General features: G+C 44.9%; 1 protein-coding gene across 2 annotated transcripts in view; it reads left to right on the plus strand.

Moving 5' to 3' along the window:
• The window catches only part of TTC7A (tetratricopeptide repeat domain 7A), a 1,654,710-nt gene that overhangs the window by 755,869 nt on the left and 877,127 nt on the right, over positions 1 to 21,714 (plus strand). For both annotated transcript variants that reach the window (XM_069234028.1, XM_069234029.1), the window contains exon 8: positions 5,882 to 5,945. In XM_069234028.1, coding sequence (XP_069090129.1) covers positions 5,882 to 5,945 — 64 coding nt within the window. The remainder of the gene's footprint in view (positions 1 to 5,881; positions 5,946 to 21,714) is intronic.

Below are 21,714 nucleotides of genomic sequence, written 5' to 3' on the forward strand. Positions count from 1 at the left end.
TGTCTGCAAGGATGGTTGTGAAGGATTCCATGTAAAGCAGAAAATGATGGGTGACAGGACCGTACCATGAGGGATAGATACCCCAGGTGACATGGACAGTCTGGTATCTGGTAGTTCGTCTCTGAACAAGTTGCTTTCCGTTAGTGAGGTAGGACATAAACCATTTCAGGATTGTCCCAGTGTAGCCCTTGCAAATGTTTAGTGTGTAGATCAATGCTGGTTGGTTGACAGTTCTGAAATTTCCAGCGAGATCGAGCCGGACCAGGAAGAAAGGATTGCCTTTGTTGTTGAGGAAGAGGGGGTCAGTGAATACTTAGAGCATGGCCGTTTCAGTACTGCAACCTGGTCTGAATCCTGATTGAGTCTTGGCACTGAGATGAGGTTATGGCTTAAATGTGCAACACCACAGAAATTTAACAATTATGGTTACCATCTTACAAAACACTTGCCATAATTTGCACCACCCACTATGATCAAAACACCAGTTTGCTTACCGCTCAGAAACAAAGAAAAGAACCATCAAGGGAACAATACGGGGAAGTTATGGGGTGTGCTATGTGTGTTGGTAACCATGACTGGTGAATTTTCATTGGTTTTGGGTGCTTGAGCCACAACCATTACTCAGCTTTTAACTGTGTGTTTTTTCAGTGAATTTCATTGTTTTTTAATCTGTGTTTTTTCCAAAAACAAAGGTTACAGGGATGTTATAGTTAGGAAATAGAATTAAAAAAACATAGAAATTCACTGAAAAAACAAAGGTTACAGGGACATTATAGTTAGGGTCATATTTTAAACGTACAAAACCAGAGAAATTCACCTGTTATAGTTATAGGTATCTCAAGTAACTATAACTCGTGCCCCAAGCTAACTATAACTTTTGTCCCACCATGTACAGTTTTTTCATCATAAATTTTACTGCAAATATTACATTGATATTATCATTTATGTTATCAAAGATGTCATGAGTGCCATTAACAGTGTATGGTGAGGGCACGAGTTATAGTTCCTTAGGGCACGAGTTATAGTTACTTGAGATAACTATAACTATAACAGGTGAATTTCTATGGATTTGTATGTTTAAAATGTGAGCCTAACTATAAAGACACTGTAAGTAATGTGAAGTAATTTAAATTTCTATAGTTTGCCCGCAGGCCCTGGCCTGTAGTCAGGCCCTGCAGCCAACCCCTATAACAACCCAACCCCACCCCACGCTGCACATGACCTTTGCCTGTGCACAGCAGGAGTTGGCAACAGGGCCTGGCCTGTGGCTAGGCCTGTGCAGCCAACCCCTATAACCACCCAACCCCATGCTGTGCACAGCCTTTGGCTGTGCGCAGCAGGGAATGGCCCCAGGGCCTGGCCTGCAGCAGACCATGCAGCCAACCCCTATACATCTAAACCTGCGCTGCAAATGGCCTTCTGCCATGCTCTGTGAGCGTTAGCCACAGGGCCTGGCCTGCACCAGACACTGTGACCAACCCCCTAACCAACCAAACCCTTGGCGTTTGGCTGTACGCAGCAGGAGTTGGGAGTGGCCTGTCTCTCTGCGTTTGAGAATAGGTGTGACAGAGTGTATCTGGTTATGAGAGTGGCTGTGAGAGTTTCTGTCGTGGTGTGAGAGTGTCTGTCGTGGTGTGAGAGTGGGTATGTCAGTGTCTTAGTGGATATGTGAGTGGGTGCATTAGTGTTGTTTGAGTCTGTGAGTGGGTGCCTGAGGGCTCCAGTGGGTGTGTGAGAGTTTGAGTGGGTCTGTGAGTGGGTGCATGAGGATCTGAGTGCAGCTCTGAATGGGTGCATGAGGCTCTGAGTATGTCTGTGAGTGGGTGCATGAGAGTCTGAGCAGGTCTGTGAGTGGGTGTGTAAGGGTTTGAGTAGGTGTGTGAGTAGGAGAAAGAGACTGAAAGAGGGAGAGAGAGAGAGAAAGCGAGTGAGAGGGAGAGGGAGAGAGATGGAGAGTTTTTTAGGCTTTGATGGAAGATATACTTAGAATAAGATATTTCTGGACAAATTTAAAAGAAAAATGTATTTGTCAATTAAAAAGAGTAAGATTATCTTTCAGTATGAACCTTAAACTTTTAAAGTTTAAAAGAAATTAAAAAAGGAAAATGATTGTGGGCACACCTGGAGTAGAATCCTCGACACTATGCAATATGAACAAAGCCCCGGAGAGGAGGTAGTCTCCTGGACAAATATAAGCCTCGAGAGGGGTGGCCGTTCACCCCTCCTTATATTTTCCATGCCCCTGGGACCTGGCCTACCCAAGGGCTTATTAAGTGTGGGAGACCGCGTTTGTTTGTGTTTTTTAAATTATTGTCATGAATTTGTGACAACATTGCGAATTTGTGGTAACATATATTTTTTTAATTGTTTTTTAGTCCTGGGGGGCTTTCTGGGAACCCAGCACCAGAGCTAAGGGGTCAGGGTGTCTCTACCATGGCCCCTTTTCATTTTGTTTTTGCGTTTTTGTTTAGCTGAGTCCCAAGATGGCTGCCAACACTTCCTGGTTGAAGTGTTGGCAGCCAATCAAAGCTGAGCATTTCCCTGCATGAGCTCGTCATTATTCGTGAATGCATCCCGAAGGATCCACGGCCCTAGATATACAAATTTGCTTTCTTTTTAATAGATCCTGAATTACTTAATGGATTTACACCAAATAAGTAAAAACGTAATCTGCTTACCGAAAGCTAGCTTTCTGCCAAATTTTGTGTCCTTCCCTCCAATGGCTCAGGCTGTAGTCTAAATGTCCTATGCAATTAACATAGAAAGTGCAACTTTTTTGACCCCTCTTTTTCTCAGCCCCCGATTGACAGCTCACCCCAAAACTTTCCATGTGCAACAAGAATCACTGGGGCACTTTTTTGGGAAAATTTCAGAACGATTTTTCAAACAGTGGCAAAGATGTAGTCAAAAAATGCTTTTCCTAGGAAACTAGGTTGTAACTATAACTACTATATATACATATATATGACCTGGTTGCGGTTGCCACTAGATAGTTATAGTTACAACCTAGTTTCTATATAAAAAGCGTTTTTTGACTTGCCTATATCTTTGGTGCTGCTTGATGAATCTTCACAAAACTTTCCAAAATAATTTGCCAGTCCCGTCTATTACTGCCTGGAAAGGTTTGGAGTGATCCGTCCAGGGGAGGGGGGCAAGGGGGATCCCAAAACATGTTTTCCCTGTTCATTTTTCTATAGGGATTTTGAACAGTGATAGCGCAAAACCTACTGGCTGGAATTACACCAAATTTGGTAGGAAGGTAGGTCCTGGTCCAGGACAAGTGCTTTGTTTGTTTTGGTGTAACTCCGTTCAGTAGTTTTTGACAAATTAAAGAGAAAACAAATTTGTATATCTAGGGACGTGACCCCTAACTATCTTGTGCTGAGATCTGATTGGCTGATAACAGTTCAACAACAGAAGCTGTTGAAGTGTTGTCAGGCATCTTGGGAATCGGCTTCAGCCGAGTCCCAAAATTAAAGTGTAAAAAGGGACTAGGGTATGAACACCCTGGTCCCTTAGCTCTGGTGGTGGGGTCCCAAGGGACACCCTTAAGGCTAAAAATCATTAAAAAAAAGTTTTTACAATGTGGTGGATCTGTGAATCCGGTTGAAAAATATTTAAAAAAACGAAGTGTTGTCTCCAGCGCGTAACTTAGTTTAATACTCTCGGGTGAGCCTAGTCCCGAGGGCTTTTAAAAATAAAAATAAAGCGGGGGGTCTTCTGGCCCCCTCCCGATGCCCCAGGGACCGCCACCTCCCTTGGGCTTATTTTGTTGGAAGCGGGGGGGAGGGGGGCTTGTGGCCCCCACGCTGCTTTAGGGACCACCACCTCCCCAGGGCTTTATTGTAAACTGCGGGGGGCCTTCTGGTCACCTCCTGCTGCCCCGGGGACCAAAACCTCCTGGGGCAAATGTTTAAAAAAATTAAGGGGTCCCTATGGAACCCCCACACCCTGGGGACCACCACCCCCTGGGGAAAATTGCATTTATTTGCGGGGGCCATGTGCCCGCCACGTCCAAAGGACCACCACCCTCCAGGGCTACACTGGATTCTGAGGGGGGGCACGTGCCTCCCACTGCCCCAGGACCACCATCCCACAGGGACATTTTTATTTTTTATAAAATTGGGTCCCCATGGCATCCGCATTAGCTCCAGGGGCTATCTTCACAGTGGAGGGGAGCCACGCGCCCCCCCCCTCACGAGCCACACATGAGCCTGGGGGCCTCCGCTCCCCAGGACCAGCTCCTGCTATGTCCCAGGGGTGCCCCCGGGACATAGCTGTTTGCTGTAAATGTAAATTAGCACTTGTATAGCGCACTACTCACCCGTTAGGGTCTCAAGGCGCTGTACTCATACCGCTATGGAACCCCTCCTGGCTTTTCCCTGTGAGGCGCCCACTCCTGAGCACCCCTAGGGTGAAGCCAGGCATCCAAGCGCTGTTGGGGCCGTTGTGGAGATTAAGCAAGCTATTGCCCAGAGTTGCAGAGTGGGACCCATGAATTAGATTAGGCACCAAGGCGAGAATTATCTGGTCAAGGGGAATTGAGCCCAAGACCTGCCGAAGCGGGACTTGAACCCTGGTCTTGAGCCAGATCTCTGCTTCAGGGTCTGCCGCTCTAACCATTGAGCCACACTTCTCCACTGCTGTGGCTTGGCTGCAGCTCTGCAGCTGCATCCAAGCCACAGTAAACACTCTGCTCTTTGACAGCAGGACCTTTAAAGCAGGCCCTGCTGACAAACAGCAGAGCTTTCATCTCTGTCCGCCGCACACATGCAGGGGACAGAGATCACATGCTTCAGCAAGCAGGGAGCCGCTGTCAGTGCAGCTCCGTGCTTGCTGAAGCATTGGCACTGCAGGGAAAGCCTGTTACTTATCCTAAGGTAACTATAACTTGCGCCCCCACCATGCACGTTTTTTTAATCAAAAATGTTACTGCAAATATTACATTGGTATTATCAATGATGCTATGAAAAATGGCATGATTGACTTAATTTGTGGGGTAGTTTGCAGTGCATGGTGAGGGTGCAGTTCTAGTAACCTTAGGGCACAGCTTATAGTTACTTGAGGTCACTTTACCTATAACTGGTGAATTTCTCTGGTTTTGTACATTTAAAATGTGAGCCTAATTATAACCTCCCAGTAACCTTTGGCTTTTTAAGAGAATTGCTATGTTTTTTTAAATTCTATTTTGTAACTATAACGTCCCTGTAACCTTTGTTTTTTTCCAGTGAAAAAAATAATATATATATATAAATATATATATATATATAGATATATACAGTGCTTTAAATGGGCCGGTACTCTCCGGTACTGAGTACCGGCACTTCTTTATTTTGAGAGGGAGAGTACCGGCATATCTCAGGAAAAACGTAATACTTTTAATTGGAGAGTACCGGCACTTCTCAGAAACAAGCAGGTACTCTATTACAGAGTACCTGCACTTCTATTTTTCCATTTAAAGCACTGGATATATAGATATATTGATATATATATATTTCCACTTGACATAGTGAAGCATGCACGTGACATCGTTATCAGTAATTTGGATCTGTGAACCTCACTGTCACTGCCAGCAACATCTAGTTTCCCTAGTTTTTATCTGTACAGTATACGTAAAGTAAAATTGGCCTGAGAAATGAAATACTTTTTATCCTTTGCTAACTCACCTGTTTATTCTACCCCAAAATACATTTGTTAAGCCTGAAATGGAAAAACAGCTAATTTAAGGGTGGAATTAGCAGCTATGAATTGTGTGCTCCTAAAAGCAGGTATAATATAGCAATCAATCATGCATGTGGTGCGTCAGGTTACTAGTCGTGCATCTCGCATAAAAGGCTCATGGTAAATTCTTGACTGTTATCTGTTCTTTCTTTTTTTCTAGCATATACTGCCCTCAAGACAACATCGAAGAGGCGCTTCTCCTCCTTTTAATCAGTGAATCCATGGTAAGCTGAACCAACGTGGCTGCACATTGCATGCTTGGGATCTCGTGAAACCTGGTGAAACTGCCCACCATTTTAGGGATGCTAGTAGCTAGACTGCAGGGTGAGTCTGCAGTCATGATATGAAGCCTTTATTAATGCCTAATGTGTGTGTTTCCTTATGAAGTCCTGCTGATAGTAGCGTCCAAAGAGGATAGGGCCGGTTAGATCCCACGTTTTTTTTTCTGTCTTATTGTTGACAGTGAGAGGGGGTACCTCTAATTTTTTTTAAATAAGCATGTTCCGTGTAAGACGCAGATATTGCAAGAGATAAAAAGTGTAATAAGAACAGGATGATATGCAGAGATGCGCACCAATGCCCTTTCTCATATTTCGTATCGTTTGACTTTTTAAATGGCCTTTCTGTGTTAAAGCTCAGCCGCAGCACTGTCTGTGCACTAACTGTGCAGAACTGGAGTGAACTCAGCTGGAAAAAAGCCCCATCTGCATTTCAAAGTAGTGGAGCCATTTAAAATCTATCTTCAGTGTGAAAAGGATGACAGAGCAGTCCTGAAGCAAAGGACATCGGGGACAAGGACTCTGTGCAGTCCTGGTGGCTGGCGTCACGGGAGTGCTGCTGTCAGTTTTTCAAAGTATAGGTTGTCAGTCTGATCTACCGTTAGTGATTGCGTTGCTTTGGGCATTCGAGCATGCAGGTATGACGTTGTATACAGCTTAATAGGATGCATACGTTATGCACTTACAACAAACAGGTACCTAAGATAATGTATCCATTAAGCATCAGGGTGAGTCCGAGTAATACGTCTTCGTTACTTGTAAAATGACATAAAGTTTCCAAACGTGTGGTAAACACAATGTGTAGCAACTTGATAATAAAAATAGATGCTTTTTCACTTTAAGATAGACAAAGCCGACTAGTCTTCTGTTAATTCACACCCAGGCAAGCAGAAAAATGTAGGCATATGCTCACGTAAATAAGACCACACGTACACACAAACACATAGATGCACCCACACATACATGCGTGCACACACAAGCACATAATCAGAAACGCACACTTGCACGCATATATCAAAGCACTCACATGCACTGGACTCAGGCACAGACATTAATATGCACAACCATAAATTATTACGTGGCCCTCCCCCACACGCAGAGACCCAGACACATGTACATATAAAGACACAAAGATACAAAGCTGCATGCGCCACGTCAGCTGGTCAGCCTACCCATTGGTAGCAGCAATGAGCATCAACAAGCAAACACCCCCACGCTGGGCTGTTGTCTTTCTGCTTGCTGGTGTATCTGTACGTTAAAGGCCACAATCACGCCTTATCATTCCCACGAGATAATGGTTGCAAGCCAAACAAGCGTTGCTACAATAATTCAAGTAATTACTAGATGTCCAAGTCAGAAGCAACAGCTTGGAGTCTTTAACAAGGCTGCAGCCTTTCAAAACTTTGCTAGATGCTCTTCTCAAATCAAATGCAACTGCTTACCAACTTGGTCACAAAGCTGCAATAACTCAGGTGTCTACTAAATGTCCCTCTTAAGTCAAATGGAACTGCTTCAAATGTCCTTCAAAAGGCTGAGGAGGTGTGGCTTAAACATACAAATGTTATTATACACTTTTGCTACTAGTGAATTTGGTTTATTTCCTCTAAGATGAGTATACATGCCAATGCTGGTATAAGCAGATGAATCAATATTGCAACTTTCAATAAATGTCTATCAAAAACTTGAGAAAACAGTATACATAGGCACAAGATATCGACACAAGTGCTCACTGGCTAGGACAAATGCTTTGAACCATATTTTAGCAAACAGTTTTTTCAATGCCACTATACTTGTGTACCAGTAAAATTTCCACTGCCATTCATTTGAGACTAAAACAACAAAAGTCCAATTAGTAGAACCAGAGCCATGTGCCAAATGTTACCAGTTTTAGGGAGTGAGCACACACATTTTATCATGGGTTAGGAGTAGTAAAGTGCACAGATTTCTAAGGCCTACAAAAATGACATCAGCAAAAAATGGAGGAGTAAGGTAAAAGGTTTTGGGGAAGAACACCCAAAGGTTGACATGTCTCTAGGCCTACCATTATAGCGAGGCTGCTGTAGTTTTAAAACAGCAGCTTGACCTGTGAAAATGACCATTTATAACAGGAGAAAAATGCCCTTTTAAATATTAATGAATCACCCTATGTAGTGTGTGTAGCCTACAAGGCAGTATGCATGGTATTTAAAAGTAGAACATGTTGAATTTTAAAGTTAACAAGTCCTTACAGTAACTAGCACCCAAATGTTGTTTTCACTGTCGGAAGGCTGACCATGGAGAAATACTGGAATGTAGTAGAGTATTAATTCAGCTGTTTCAAGTTAGGGAACATCTAGGAGAATGATTAAACAATTACTTTTCATATTTATCAAAAGCCCAACCGAATGTGAAGTCTGATTTCTGATTTTAGAATAATATAAGGGACAAGGGACTTATTGAAAGTTATCTCTACATTTTCCTGCCTGAAGCTCCAGAAGGCCGATTTGCATTAGCCTTCAACTCTCACCCATCTAGCGATGGACCCTATGAGGTGTGAAAACTGCTCCCAGAACAGAGACAATAGCTTGGGTGCTCATTACCTTGCCTTCACCACTGGAGAGGGTACACAGACTCTGCACAAGGGGAGATGCCTTTCTCCATCTTGGATCTAGTGAGCGAGGGGCACTGTGAGATTATTTGTAGGCACTACTGCAAAAGTGGTCATGGGGTTACCCTTGGGAACATTTACTCTATTGGTTAGGAAGGGGTCAGCATTACCCTCAAGATAGTGCCAGACATAAATGTGCCACCCCAAGACACCTTCTTGAGAACACTCTGTACCTGTGGAAGTAGGACTGACCCTACTGTCTGAGACCTGAGAAGAGCACTGAAAGACTAGAGCTGCTTTCTTTTCTCCATAGGATAGAGACGTGGATTCCATGAGTTAGTTGATTGACCTATGTGGTTCTAAGGACCACAAGAAACTGTAAGAGACCTTTTACCAAAAGTGCCCAGTATGACAAGTCTCCCAAGCCAATCTGCCCAAGACGAGACCTTGATGATGTTAAGAAACAGGTTTTACCCACTTGGAGATTCTCTGCAGCAGCAAATCTATTTCAGTGGGACTTACGTGAGAAGGTATCCTGCCCATGGAACCTTTGTCAGACATAGCCTACAGTCTGGCCCTGCTGGAGGATTTTGATCTCCAAAAAAGAGACTAAAGGCCAGTCACAAATGTGACAGATATCTTGTCCGCCATATTACGATTTTCATAGGATATAATTGAATCATAATACGGCGGAAGGGATATCTGTCACATTTGTGACGAGATAACCTCATCTACCAAACTCTAAATCTGGCCCTAAGTCCAAAGGTAAAAGCTATAGTTCATTTAGGGCATGTGTTATAGTTATTTGAGATAACTATAAAAGGTGCATTTCAGTAGTTTTGTTAGTTTAAAACAGCATGTTTTAACTGACATTTTCACTTAACTATAACATCTGTTTAACCTTTGTTATTTGTCCAGTGAATTTTTAATTTAAAAAAAAAAAATGTATAGTGAGATGTACGTACAGTTCCTAAAGATGACGTCACTATAACCTTTTTTTCAGTGAATTTCTAGTTTTTTTTTTTTAACGTAACGTAATATTTTCTTACCATAAGCAAAGTCAACCCCACACCTTTGACTGTGCTCCATGTAGGTTTGGCCCCATGGCCTGCGTTGTGACCAAGCCCTGCATCCAGCCCCCCTCCCTTAGGCCCACACCACGCACAACCTTTGGCTGTTCACAGAGTGGGGTTGGCTGCAAGGCCTGATATGCAGCTTTGCCCCGCAACCAACCCCTTGCAGGCATCCAACTCCCCACTCCCCCTTGGGCAGCCAACCTCAACCACACACAGCCTTCAAGGTGAGAGGCATGTGTAGCAGGGTGTGGGGAGGGACTGAATCTCCACAGAGACCTCTCCTCGTGGCTATGGGTATGCATCGTAGGGTGTGTGGAGAAAGTGGCCTCTCTGCTGACATCTCACTCCAGGGCGATGGCTGTGTACAACAGAGTATGTGATGGGGCTGACATCTCGATTTGGAACCTCTCCCCAGGGCAACAGGTGTCTGTATTAGGGTGTGGGGGAGGGACTGGCCTCCTTTTTTTCACGTTCCCACTAGAGTCTTGCGGGATCTTCCTGCAAACTCCGGTGGGATTGCAACATTTAAAAAAAATAAAATTACAGTTTGCTTCATCACTCTAATAATGCCTTATAGACCTCCTCTCAATTAGAAGGGGGCCAGGATGTCTTTAGACAGTAATCTATGCACGACATAATACAAGCTTTGACCAATGAGCAACAAGAGTCTGAAGGAAGCAAAGAGAGGATCGTATGAAACATTTGCAAGAAGTAGTTGTAGCTGAATGTGTTAGTGTTTATGTGCTTTTTGGAGGTTTTTCACAGACTCTTTGGGAGATAGAGTTTTGTCCAGTTCAGTTGCCACCAGGAGTCTTACCAAATAATGGAGGTTCCTTCAGAAAGGAATAACTAGGTCTTGTCTCCATTTAGTTTCAGGGAGTTTCTATGAGTCAGAGAGCAAAAGCAGACAGACAGGCATAGAAATTGATGGTTGTATCAGAAGACGGTGTCAGCAAGCGATGACAATCTGGGTGATGTCTGCATAGGACATTACAGAAAACCCCAAAACCCAATGTGATCTGCCATGGGGATTATATAAATATTTGAATGTATAGGACTAAGTGAGGAGCTCAGCTGTACCCTACATACCAAAGGTCTTGGTTGAGAGTGTAAAGGTGACATAAGGACCGTTTTAGAACACCCTTTTAAAAAGTAAGATCATCAGCCCCGTGCTTTCTCTGCAATACCAACAAAGAAAAGCCTTTGACAGAGCATTTGAGGTACTGCTGTCACAGACAGTCAGTGGTGTAACAATAGCCCCCCAGAGCCCCCATGGTGCGCTCAAGGAGCTCCCTCAACACAGTGCAGTGTGCACAGGCGGTAGGCCCCTGGCCTGAGAGCTCCTGACTGGGTGGGGTAGGGGGCCCTATCGTGTACTTTGCAGGGGAGCTCCCTCAAGGTTTATTACACCACTGCGGACAGCAATTCATTATAAAGGAAAATAGGTTACAGAGCAATAACGTCCAGAACAAGACTGAGTGTATGTGTGGGGCAGCTATGATCTGGGGAGGCAGAATTAATAGCACATATGTGAGTCAAGGTTCAGACAACAAAATTGTGATACAGTAGATTGAACACACTGGTTGTACTGGTTACCTCAGTAGGTGTTTTTAAATGTGGGTCCTAATTATTAAGGGAGCTGTAGTTATATATATATATATATATATATATATATATATATATATATATATATATATATATATATTTGTTTTTTTAAATAGGAGGAAATATATTTGCATAATTCCTCAGAAGAAATAATAGAGGAAGTAACTGAAAGAGAAGAAACAAATATTTTCACAATGGTTGTTGACGTTGCCTGTGTGGAAGCCTGCAGCCAGCCAAAGAAGTCCAGAGATACTGGATTTCTATCATTTGACTTGCTATTTTTACTATAAATATAGTTATATGTTCTTGTGCAATTAATAAAGTGCTGTGTACTCACACCTCTGCCTGGGCATCACTTCTATCTAAACAACATCTGCTTGGGCATCTTCATTGCAACTGTGATAACTGTCTTGTACTTACATGTGGCAAGTAGTTTTTGGATGGTTCTATGCCCTCAAGTGCTTAGAGATTTTTTCTGTCGACTCCCCTGTTGGGCAATCACCCAGGGTATGTCAGTATGAATATTGCAGCAAATCTGCTAGAGACTCTGCAGGGTTTTCTATATGGGGGACTGCTGACAGGTTATGAGAAGTCATTAAATAACGGATATATATATATTTATTGTACACAATCTGTTAGAAATGGGGTCTCTAGTTGGCAGAGGTATGCACCCTGTCCAAGTAGGGACCACAATCCTAGTCAGGGTAAGTGTTGGACTTTTGCTTATGCAGGGTCATCCTGAATCTTTTTGCCTCCTGCCTCCTATTTTTTTCTGACCTGTCGCTGTTGGCTTTTGAACTCTGAGCACTTTCCCACTGCTAACCAGTGCTAAAGTGCATATGCTCTCCGTGTAAATTGTATGTAATTGGTTTATCCATGATTGGCCTATTTGATTTACTAGTAAGTCCCTAGTAAGGTGCACTAGAGGTGCCGGGGCCTGTAAATCGAATGCTACTAGTGGGCCTGCAGCACTGGTTGTGCCACCCACATAAGTAGCTCTGTAATCATGTCTCAGACCTGCCACTGCAGTGTCTGTGTGTGTTTTTTTACACTGTAAATTTGACTTGGCAAGTGTACCCACTTGCCAGGCCTAGACCTTCCCATTTCTTACATGTAAGGCACCCCTAAGGTAGGCCCTAGGTAGCCCCAAGGGCAGGGTGCAGTGTATGGATAAGGTAGGACATATAGTAATGTGATTTATATGTCCTGACAGTGAAATACTGCCAACTTCGTTTTTCACTATTGCAAGGCCTGTCTCTCTCATAGGATAACATGGGGGCTACCTTTAAATATGATTAAAGTTTAGATTCCCCTAGAGAGTAGATGGACATGTGGAGTTTGGGGTCCCTGAACTCACAATTAAAAAATACATCTTTTAGTAAAGTTGATTTTAAGATTGTGCGTTTGAAAATGCCACTTTTAGAAAGTGAGCATTTTCTTGCTTAAACCATTCTGTGACTCTGCCTTGTTTGTGGATTCCCTGTCTGGGTCAGTTTGACAGTTGGGTTGTTTTTCACCTCGCACTAGATAGTGACACAAAGGGGGCTGGGGTGTAACCTGCATTTCCTGATTAGCCATCTCTGCTAGGAGGGAGGGGTGGAGTGGTCACTCTCATCTGAAAGGACTGTGCCTGCCTCTGACAATGCCGGCTCCAACCCCCTGGTGTGTGTCTGAGGCCTTGCCTGGGCAAGGCAGGATTTCACAAGTAGGCGTGAGTCCCCTTTGAAGAAAGGTGACTTCAAAGACTAAAATGGGTATAAGAAGGGTACCCAAATCTACAGACTTTAGAAACACTTCTGGAACCAAGAGGAACCTCTGCCTGGAGAAGAGCTGATAGCTGAGGAAGAAGTGCTGCCTTGCCTGTGACTGTGGTTTGTGGAGCTTTCCTGCAGTGCTGCTTCTGCCAGAGTAAGAGGGCAAAGACTGGACTTTGTGTGCCTTCCAACTTGTGAAGAAATCTCCAAGGGCTTGATTTAGAGCTTGCCTCCTGTTGTTTGAAGTCTCAGGGACAGCAAAGACTTCTCTCTGCCAGCACCTGGAGTCTCTGGAGAGACTCCTGCCCCGACAAGTGGTGCCCTATCCAGACCCTGGGCCCTTGAAAGGAAAGCTGGTGGAATCCAAGGAAATCGACTTCAGACGACTTCGGACCGCCGCCGCTGCTGAATCCGGTAACGCCGCCTGCACCTGACGCCGTGACCTTCGCTGGAACGCGACGCTCTTCGCAGGCCCGATGCCGCAACAGCCCCACTGAAGTCCGCGACTCCGTGAAAGTCGCCGCACCACCACGTGACCGACACCGCTCGAAGTGCACGGATTCAACATTTCGCACAGACGCCGCGATTCCCGACTTCGCGCATCGGCTTGTTTTCACTCTTCACCAAAGGTACTGTACTTGGGGGTCTACACGACTCCGTGTCCGGCGCCACTGGTGTCCGCTTGTTGGGAACGACTCCGTCACGACGCCGTGTTAACATCTCATCGAAGCATTTTTGTTTCTAAGCGCTTTTTTTGAGTTTAAGCTTAAACAAATTCATAACTTGACTTTTGTATGTTGGATTTTTGTCGTTTTGGTCTTGTTTTGTTTAGATAAATATTCCCTATTTTTCTAAACTGGTGTTGTGTCATTTTGTAGTGTTTTTCATTAAGTTACTGTGTGTGTTGGTACAAATACTTTACACCTAGCGCTCTGAAGTTAAGCCTACTGCTCTGCCAAGCTACCAATGGGGTAAGCAGGGGTTAACTGAGGGTGATTCTCTTTTACTCTGACTAGAGTGAGTGTCCTTGCTTGAACAGGGGGTAACCTGACTGTCAACCAAAGACCCCACTTCTAACAGTAAGTAAGTCACAATGCAGTCCAGTTTATCCTGTGTTCACCCTCAGAGTCGCACGGACCCCCAAGCACAGTACCTTTGCAAACGATGAAACAAAGACGTTGCACAGAGTCAGCGAGATGAGATGTTGCTGGAACTGGTGCAGCGTCAGTTTTCACGGCGACTGGGGTGATGAGGCGTTGGTTCAGTACTGCAAGGCAGGGTAGGCAAGATGTCGGTTCCGTCTGGTTGCAGGGGTGATGATGCAGCGTCGGTGGTGAGGCGTCAGTTCCTTCTGACCCGGTGGGGTCGATGCATCCAGTTGGTCAAGGCGTGATGTGTCGACTTCGCAGTGTTGTGATCACACTGCGGAACGTCATCAGCGTAGCTGCGACGTCGGACTTATATGTAGAAAAAGGTGAATTTAAGGCTTGGCAAATAGTTCAAAATGCTAAGCCGAAGTGGCAGTAAAACTGCACACACAGGCCTTGCAATGGCAGGCCTGAGGCATGGTTAAGGGGTTACGTATGTGGGTGTCACAATCAGTGCTGCAGGCTCACTAGTAGCATTTTATTTGAAGGCCCTGGGCACCTCTAGTGCACTTTACTGGGGACTTTCAAGTAAATTAAATATGCCAGTTGGGTAGGAACCAATGTTACCATGTTTAGTGGAGAGAGCGAATACACATTAGAACTGGTTATCAGGGGTAAAGTGTGCAGTGTCCCAAAACCAGCAAAAGCAGGGTCAGAGAAATGGAGGGAAGGAGGCAAAACGTTGGGGGATGACCACCCTAAGGCTGTCAGGTTTAACATAATCCTAGGAGATATTGTAGGAAATGGAGTTACTCGTTGTGGGGTAAAACCCTACTCAAGCAGCAACTGGAATTCTTGTCTGGGTAAAACACAAGCAAACCTCAAATCAACCTGTAACGAACCTTCTGGTAGCTCAGCACAAAGCAGTCAGACTTAACTTAAAAGCACTGTGCAAAGTTTTTATGCAGCACTTCAAACAGTAATAAAGTGAAAACACAACCCAAGAAAAACCCCACACCAATTTAGAAACTTTAATAGAATTTAATAAATGATTCAACACCAAAATGACACAAATCCAATCAGTAGAACCGGAGATATGCAATTTTAAAGGGTTAGGTAAAACTAGCATTTAATAGCACAGAGTACCAAATGAGGCTGGTTATATGGTCGTGCTGGACAAGGACAAAGTCGCAGGTTCAGGCCGACTAAGATGGAGCACTGGCCAGCTACAGGGACCAAGTTAGACCCACTGAATGGAGTATTTTAATTCTAGTTTGCGGAGCATTGCAAGGATCTGCTTCGAAGATGCTTTGCGCAGCCCGAAGTGATGTATGGGATCCGAGATGAAACATGGCTGAGGTGTAAGGTCCTGTGTTGTCATTGAGGATCCAATCAACGAGGGCTTGCAATGCAAATTCCGGCATTGAGGATCCATCGCACAGTTTTGGCGATGCATCTTTTCTGAGAAGCTGCTAGGCTGCAATGCGGACTCCGGCATCGTCATCGACGCTGCCGTCGATTAGGGATGAGAGGGATTGCACCGAGGATGTATTGTGCAGTGACAGGTCTGATGGGGCAACGAGTTGCAATGTGATGCACGTCTTTGCAGTGGTACCTATCCCTGCAGCAGTGATAATGCATTGGTTCTGCTCGGAGTTGTGCCGTGCACCAGAGGAGATGCATTGGTTCCGCTGGATCCGCAGAGACTGGCAAAGCACCTTAGGCCCACTTCCAAGGGTCCAGGATGGGATGGCACCACTTGGCAGGGTAGACTCACAGATGGCAGAACCCAGCTGCTGGGATCAAGGCTGTTGGAGCCTTCTATTCTGGAGGCCAGCCAACTAGCCCTTGGTGTCACTTGGTGTTCTGGGTTTAATAGATGGAAGTCCAGTCCTTCTCACCCAGGCAAGAGGGCAGCAGGTCAGCACAGCAGGGCAGCAGTTCCGTCAGAGCAGGAGTCTAGCAGAGTGGCAGTCCTTTCAGCAGCACAGCAGTCCTGCCCCCTGACAGAGAATCCACAGGTCCAGAAGTGTACTAAAGAGTTGGTGTCTGAAGTCCAGTATTTATACATGGTTATGGCTTTGAAATGGGGTGAAGCGTTTAGAGTTTTCCATCCCTCTGAGGTGTCAGACATCCTCTCCCTCCCTGTCCAGGCCCCAGCTTGCCAGGCCTGTTACAGGCCCATTGTGAGAGTGCTCAGGCAGAGCCTTTGTGACGTGGCCCATCCTGCCAACACCTATCTTCCCTTTGTCTCACTGTCTGTGAGGGATACACAAAGACCAAATGCCAGCCACACCTAGTCGTGTGATCCATTATCAGGATGCAGGCACTAAATGTTGAGGACAAGAAAATGACAACATTCTTGTTGGACGTGGCCCTCCTTCCTCCTAATTTTTCCGAACAGTTTTTGTTGGATTTTGGACTCTGGGCACATTACCAGTGCTAACCAGTGCTAAAGTGCATATGCTTTCTGTATAAATGATATTGGTGATTGGCTTATCCATGATTGGCATATTTGATTTACTAGTAAGTCCCTAGTAAAGTGCACCAGAAGTGCCCAGGGCCTGTAAATCAAATGCTACTAGTAAGCCTGCAGCACTGATTGTGCCACCTGCATGAGTACCCCTGTAAACATGGCTCAGACCTGCCACTGCAGGGTCTGTGTGTGCAGTTTTAAACTGCCCATTTGACCTGGCAAGTGTACCTACTTGCCAGGCCCAAACCTTCACTTTTTATGCATTTAAGGCACCCCTACGGTAGACCCTAAGTAGCCCTTTGGGCAGGGTGCAGTGTATGCTAAAGGTGGGACATGCACAGATGTGTTTTACATGTCCTGACAGTGAAATACTGCCAAATGCGTTTTTCACTGTTGCAAAGCCTATCTCTCATATAGGTGAACATAGGGCTGCCTTTAAATATCATTAAAATAAATGCAGTTTCCCTTTGAGAGCAGATAGAGATTTGGAGTTTGGGGTCTCGGAACTAACAATTTAAAAAGACGTATTTTAGTAAAGTTGGTTTTTAGATTGTTAGTTTGAAAATGCCACTTTTAGAAAGTAGGAATTTTCTTGCTTAATCCATTCTGTGACTCTGCCTGTTTGTGGATTCCCTGTCTGGGTCAGAATGACAGTTGGGCTGTTTGTGAATATCCTCTAGACAGTGACCTGGGGTGTAGTCTGCATATCATGATGAGCCATCTGGGCTTGAGTGGAGGAAGGAGTGGTTACTTACACCTGAATGGGCTGTGCCTGCCCTCACACAATGTAGTCTCCAACCCCCTGGTGTATGTCTGGGGGCATGCCTGGGCAAAGCAGGATCTTGTGAACAACAGAGACTTTCCTTTGAAGTTTGCGTACTTCAAAGGCAGAAAGGGGTATAAGTAGTGGACCCAAAACCCCAGACTTTAGATTTCTTCAAGATTACTTCTGGGATCAAGAGAAACCTCTGCCAAGGAGAAGGGCTCAAGAGCTGGAGGAGGAGTACTTCCCCTTTGCCTGTGACTGTGCTTTGCTGGGTTGGCCTGCAGTTGCTGCTTCTGCCTGAGAGAGGACAAAGACTGGACTTTGTGGTATATTCTTGCGTGTGAAGAATCTCCAAGGCCTTGGACTGAGCTTGTCTCCTCTTTTGAAGTCTCAGGGCCATCAAAGACTTTCTCTGCCAGCACCTGGACTCTGTGCGGAGACTCCTGCCCTTCCAAGTGGTGCCCCATCCAGTACCTGGGCCCTTGAGAGGTAAAGTTGGCAGAACAAGGACTGAAATCCACACACAGAACACAGTGCGGGAAAATTCTGATGCCCCACCTGCAATGTGTCTGAAAAACGACGCGCCACCCACTTTGCAGATAAAATCAACGCTCCACCAGCATCGTGGCTGGGAGATCGACGCATCATGGCTGGAGAAATGACACAACACCCGCTTGCGGCTGCTGATAACGACACAAACCCCGAACAATGCAGTTTTTCGACACCGTGCGGACGGAATTCTCACACATCATCACTAGGTGTCAGAGTCATAGTGAACCTGCATGATCCGAGGTGCCCTGTCAAGAAATCGACGCATCGCTCTCTTGCAGGGGAAAAAAGATACATCGCATACCCGACCAGAAAAGAAACAACACACGGCCTCACTTGCGAGTAAGGAATCGACGCATCGCTGACTTTTCGGACTCAAGCTCGCCTATGCAGCCTTTTTTTTTTACGCAAACCAGGTACTTTGTATAAAATCAACGTTTCCATTGTTTTCTATGGAGTAAGACTCTTATTCTTTTGAAAATTCATATCATGACTTGTGTATGTTGGATTTTTACCATTTTTGTCTTGTATGATTTAGATAAATATTGCCTATTTGTCTAAACTGGTGTGGTGTCCATTTTGTAGTGTTTTCACTGTGTTACTGTGTGTGTTGGTACAAATACTTTACACATTGCCTTTGAGATAAGCCTGACTGCTTGTGCCAAGCTACCAAGGGGGTGAGCAGGGGTTATCTAAGTGTGTATCTCCATTGCCCTGACTAGCGTGAGGGTCCCTGCTTGGACTTAGTGCAAACTGACTGCCAACCAGAGACCCAATTTCTAACAATTCTAAAAGTGGCATTTTCATAATTGTTATTAAAAATCCGACTTTACCATTAAAGAGGTATTTTCATTCAATTTCCTTGGACACCAAACTCAATCTGTCAACCAGGTCCCAATTGGAAGTTACAGCTTACTAAATGTAATAAGGTAACTCCAATGTTATCACAGGGGAAATGTAGGCCTTGCAGTAGTGAAAAACAAATTTAAGTTAAGTTTTTTACTACCAAGACATATAGGGGGTCATTCCGACCCTGGCGGTCCAAGACCGCCAAGGCCGGGGACCACGGAAGCACCGCAACAGGCTGGCGGTGCTTCCCAGCCCATTCTGACCGCGGCGGTAAAGCTGCGGTCAGAAAAGGGAATCCGGCGGTTTCCCGCCGGATTTCCCCTGCATGGGCTGAATCTCCATGGCGGCGCTGCAAGCAGCGCCGCCATGGAGATTCCACCCCCTTCCCGCCATCCTGTTTCTGGCGGTTTTTACCACCAGGAACAGGATGGGGGGAACGGGTGTCGTGGGGCCCCTGGGGGCCCCTGCACTGCCCATGCCACTGGCATGGGCAGTGCAGGGGCCCCCTAACAGGGCCCCACCATGATTTTCACTGTCTGCTATCGCGACGGGTGCAACTGCACCCGTCGCACCCCTGCAACTCCGCCGGCTCCATTCGGAGCCGGCTTCATTGTTGCAGGGTCTTTCCCACTGGGCCGGCGGGTGCTCTTTTGGCGGTCGCCCGCCGGCCCAGCGGGAAAGCCAGAATGGCCTCCGCAGTCTTCTGACCGCGGAGCGGCCATTTGGCCGTTCCCGCCAGGCGGGCGGCTCCCGCCGCCCGCCAGGGTCAGAATGACCCTCATAGAGCTGAAATATACACGTCCAATTTTTTTAATACTGCTACCACAAATCTTACAGAGTTTTGTAGAGGAACACAAATCACTGGAGGGGACGAGAGGAAAACAATGGTATAGTACATAACCTCCTGTTGTCTACAATCTAACATCGCAAGTGTTCTACTCACATAGATTTGTCTCACTTTGGTCACTCAGTGTTGTCTTCAAAACAACACTGACTGATGCTATGAACCTAGATTATTTTCAATTTACAGAGGTAGCAAGCCAACATTTTAAATACTCTGCATGCTGGCCTCTGGGCTGTCCGGGGCCTACCCGAGGGATGACTTTTATGTAATAAAAAGGAAGATTTGGTCCTAGCAAAAGTTTTATTTTATCAGGTCAAAATGGGATTCTAAGGCAAACAAAATGAACTGAGCAAAAAATTAAGGAATGAAGCAAAAAGTCTGGGGATGACCCTGCAGAAAGTGCCAAGTACAACAGCGATGCCCTTGGCACACAGCTCATTATGTAGAATCGACTAGTTTTTGATGTCTGAACGATAATACATACTTTTTTTCAAATTGAATAAGCAACCAAACACTGGTCTTATAATTCTGCTCTTACATTCAAGTTATCAGGATTGGGCCCATTAAAAAAGTAGAACATGGTCAATCAAATGTACATTACTATGAGACCCTGAATTGGTGACTTAAGGCCTGATTTAGAGTTTGGTGGAGGGGTTACTCCATCACAAATGTGACAGATATTCCCGTTCGTCATATTACGATTCCAATAGGATATAATGGGATTGTAGTACAGTGGACGGGATATCTGTCATGTTTGTGACGGAGTAACCCCATCTGCCAAACTCAGAATCAGGCCCTTATACTAAATGCACTTAGGAATGCTTCCCACTTAATTTGAATGTGGCTCGCACTTTTCAGTTTGGTTTTATTTAAGGCCTCTTTAAGAGGGATTGCAGTGGAATTATCTTTCAGGAAAAAAGGGGAAGAAAAGCCCAAACAAAAAGAACTGCTGAAAACAACAGAAATCCATCAAAACTGATACAGAAGGAGGTCAAGTTCTAATTCCAAAAGAGCTATTTTAAAACCAGGGTCATCTGGTGAATGCCATTACCCTTTACTAAAGTTTAAATCTTAGTATAGTGAATAATCTCAAAAATCGGAAAGCAGCTAAACCAAATGGGCTACCAACAGATATATGGAAGACCATCTTGAAGCAGATATTGGTGATTCTATAGTGGTTGTGTCAAAAATGCATTGTCTCTAAGATCTTGGCAAGAAGCATTGATAGTGACAATCTGCAAACCAAGGAAAAACCGTATGGATTGTTCATCATTTTGGCATATATCATTACTTAACAAAAAGGTAAAATCAACTGCAAGCTCTTAGCAGAAGACATGCAAGATTCCCTTAGGGATTTGATGCATGAAGAACAACAGGGGTTTATTGCAGGCTTTATTGCTGTCAATTCTTTAACTAAAAAGTCCAAACAGTGGAGATGCAGGATCAGGGCCATGGGAGTCCCACCGTAGAGAGGCCCTGGGACACTAAAGAAAACCTTCACAGGTAGTCTTCCATGTGTCCCCACGACTTTGTCTGCTCCGCGCTAGGCATTTAATATGGCATGTATGATCAAATTTGAGGAGAATCCGCCTAATTAGACCTTCATGTGCCATTGATTTTGACCCCTTTTTGGGTGAAGAATCGCCCTTTGTACATGTACGTAGGGAGGTATCTCCCCGCAGCAAGGTAACTTGTACTTAGTCTGTGACAATTGGTGTGCCTTCCCACATGTTTCCATATGGGGCTAATCGGAGCCCTCCCATTTCAATTAAGGCATGTAGTTTGGACATTTTCAGTCCATGTTTAAATTTTCTCTAAACAGAGGCTTTTTGTCTGTCCCCAAAGTTCTCTTGATAGTTTTCTTAGAAGTGGAATTAAGGTATGGTACATCGTATTCTCTAAGCCTCTATTAATTAATAAAACAAGTTAATTAGATTAGAAGATTTCCAGTGGAAGAGTGTTCCCCAGTGATCTCCAATTGGTACCTTTCAATGGTTTGCATTTTTGCCAGTTTATCCTGTAACCTGAGAACTTTAAAAAAAAAAAGGAAATTTGTGAAATCAGGGCTGATATTGATGTAGTGGGATCATTCAACATTAACATGAAACCATCTGCAAGAAG

Source organism: Pleurodeles waltl, chromosome 5 (genome assembly GCF_031143425.1).
Source record: "Pleurodeles waltl isolate 20211129_DDA chromosome 5, aPleWal1.hap1.20221129, whole genome shotgun sequence".
NCBI classification, from domain to species: Eukaryota; Metazoa; Chordata; class Amphibia; order Caudata; family Salamandridae; genus Pleurodeles; species Pleurodeles waltl.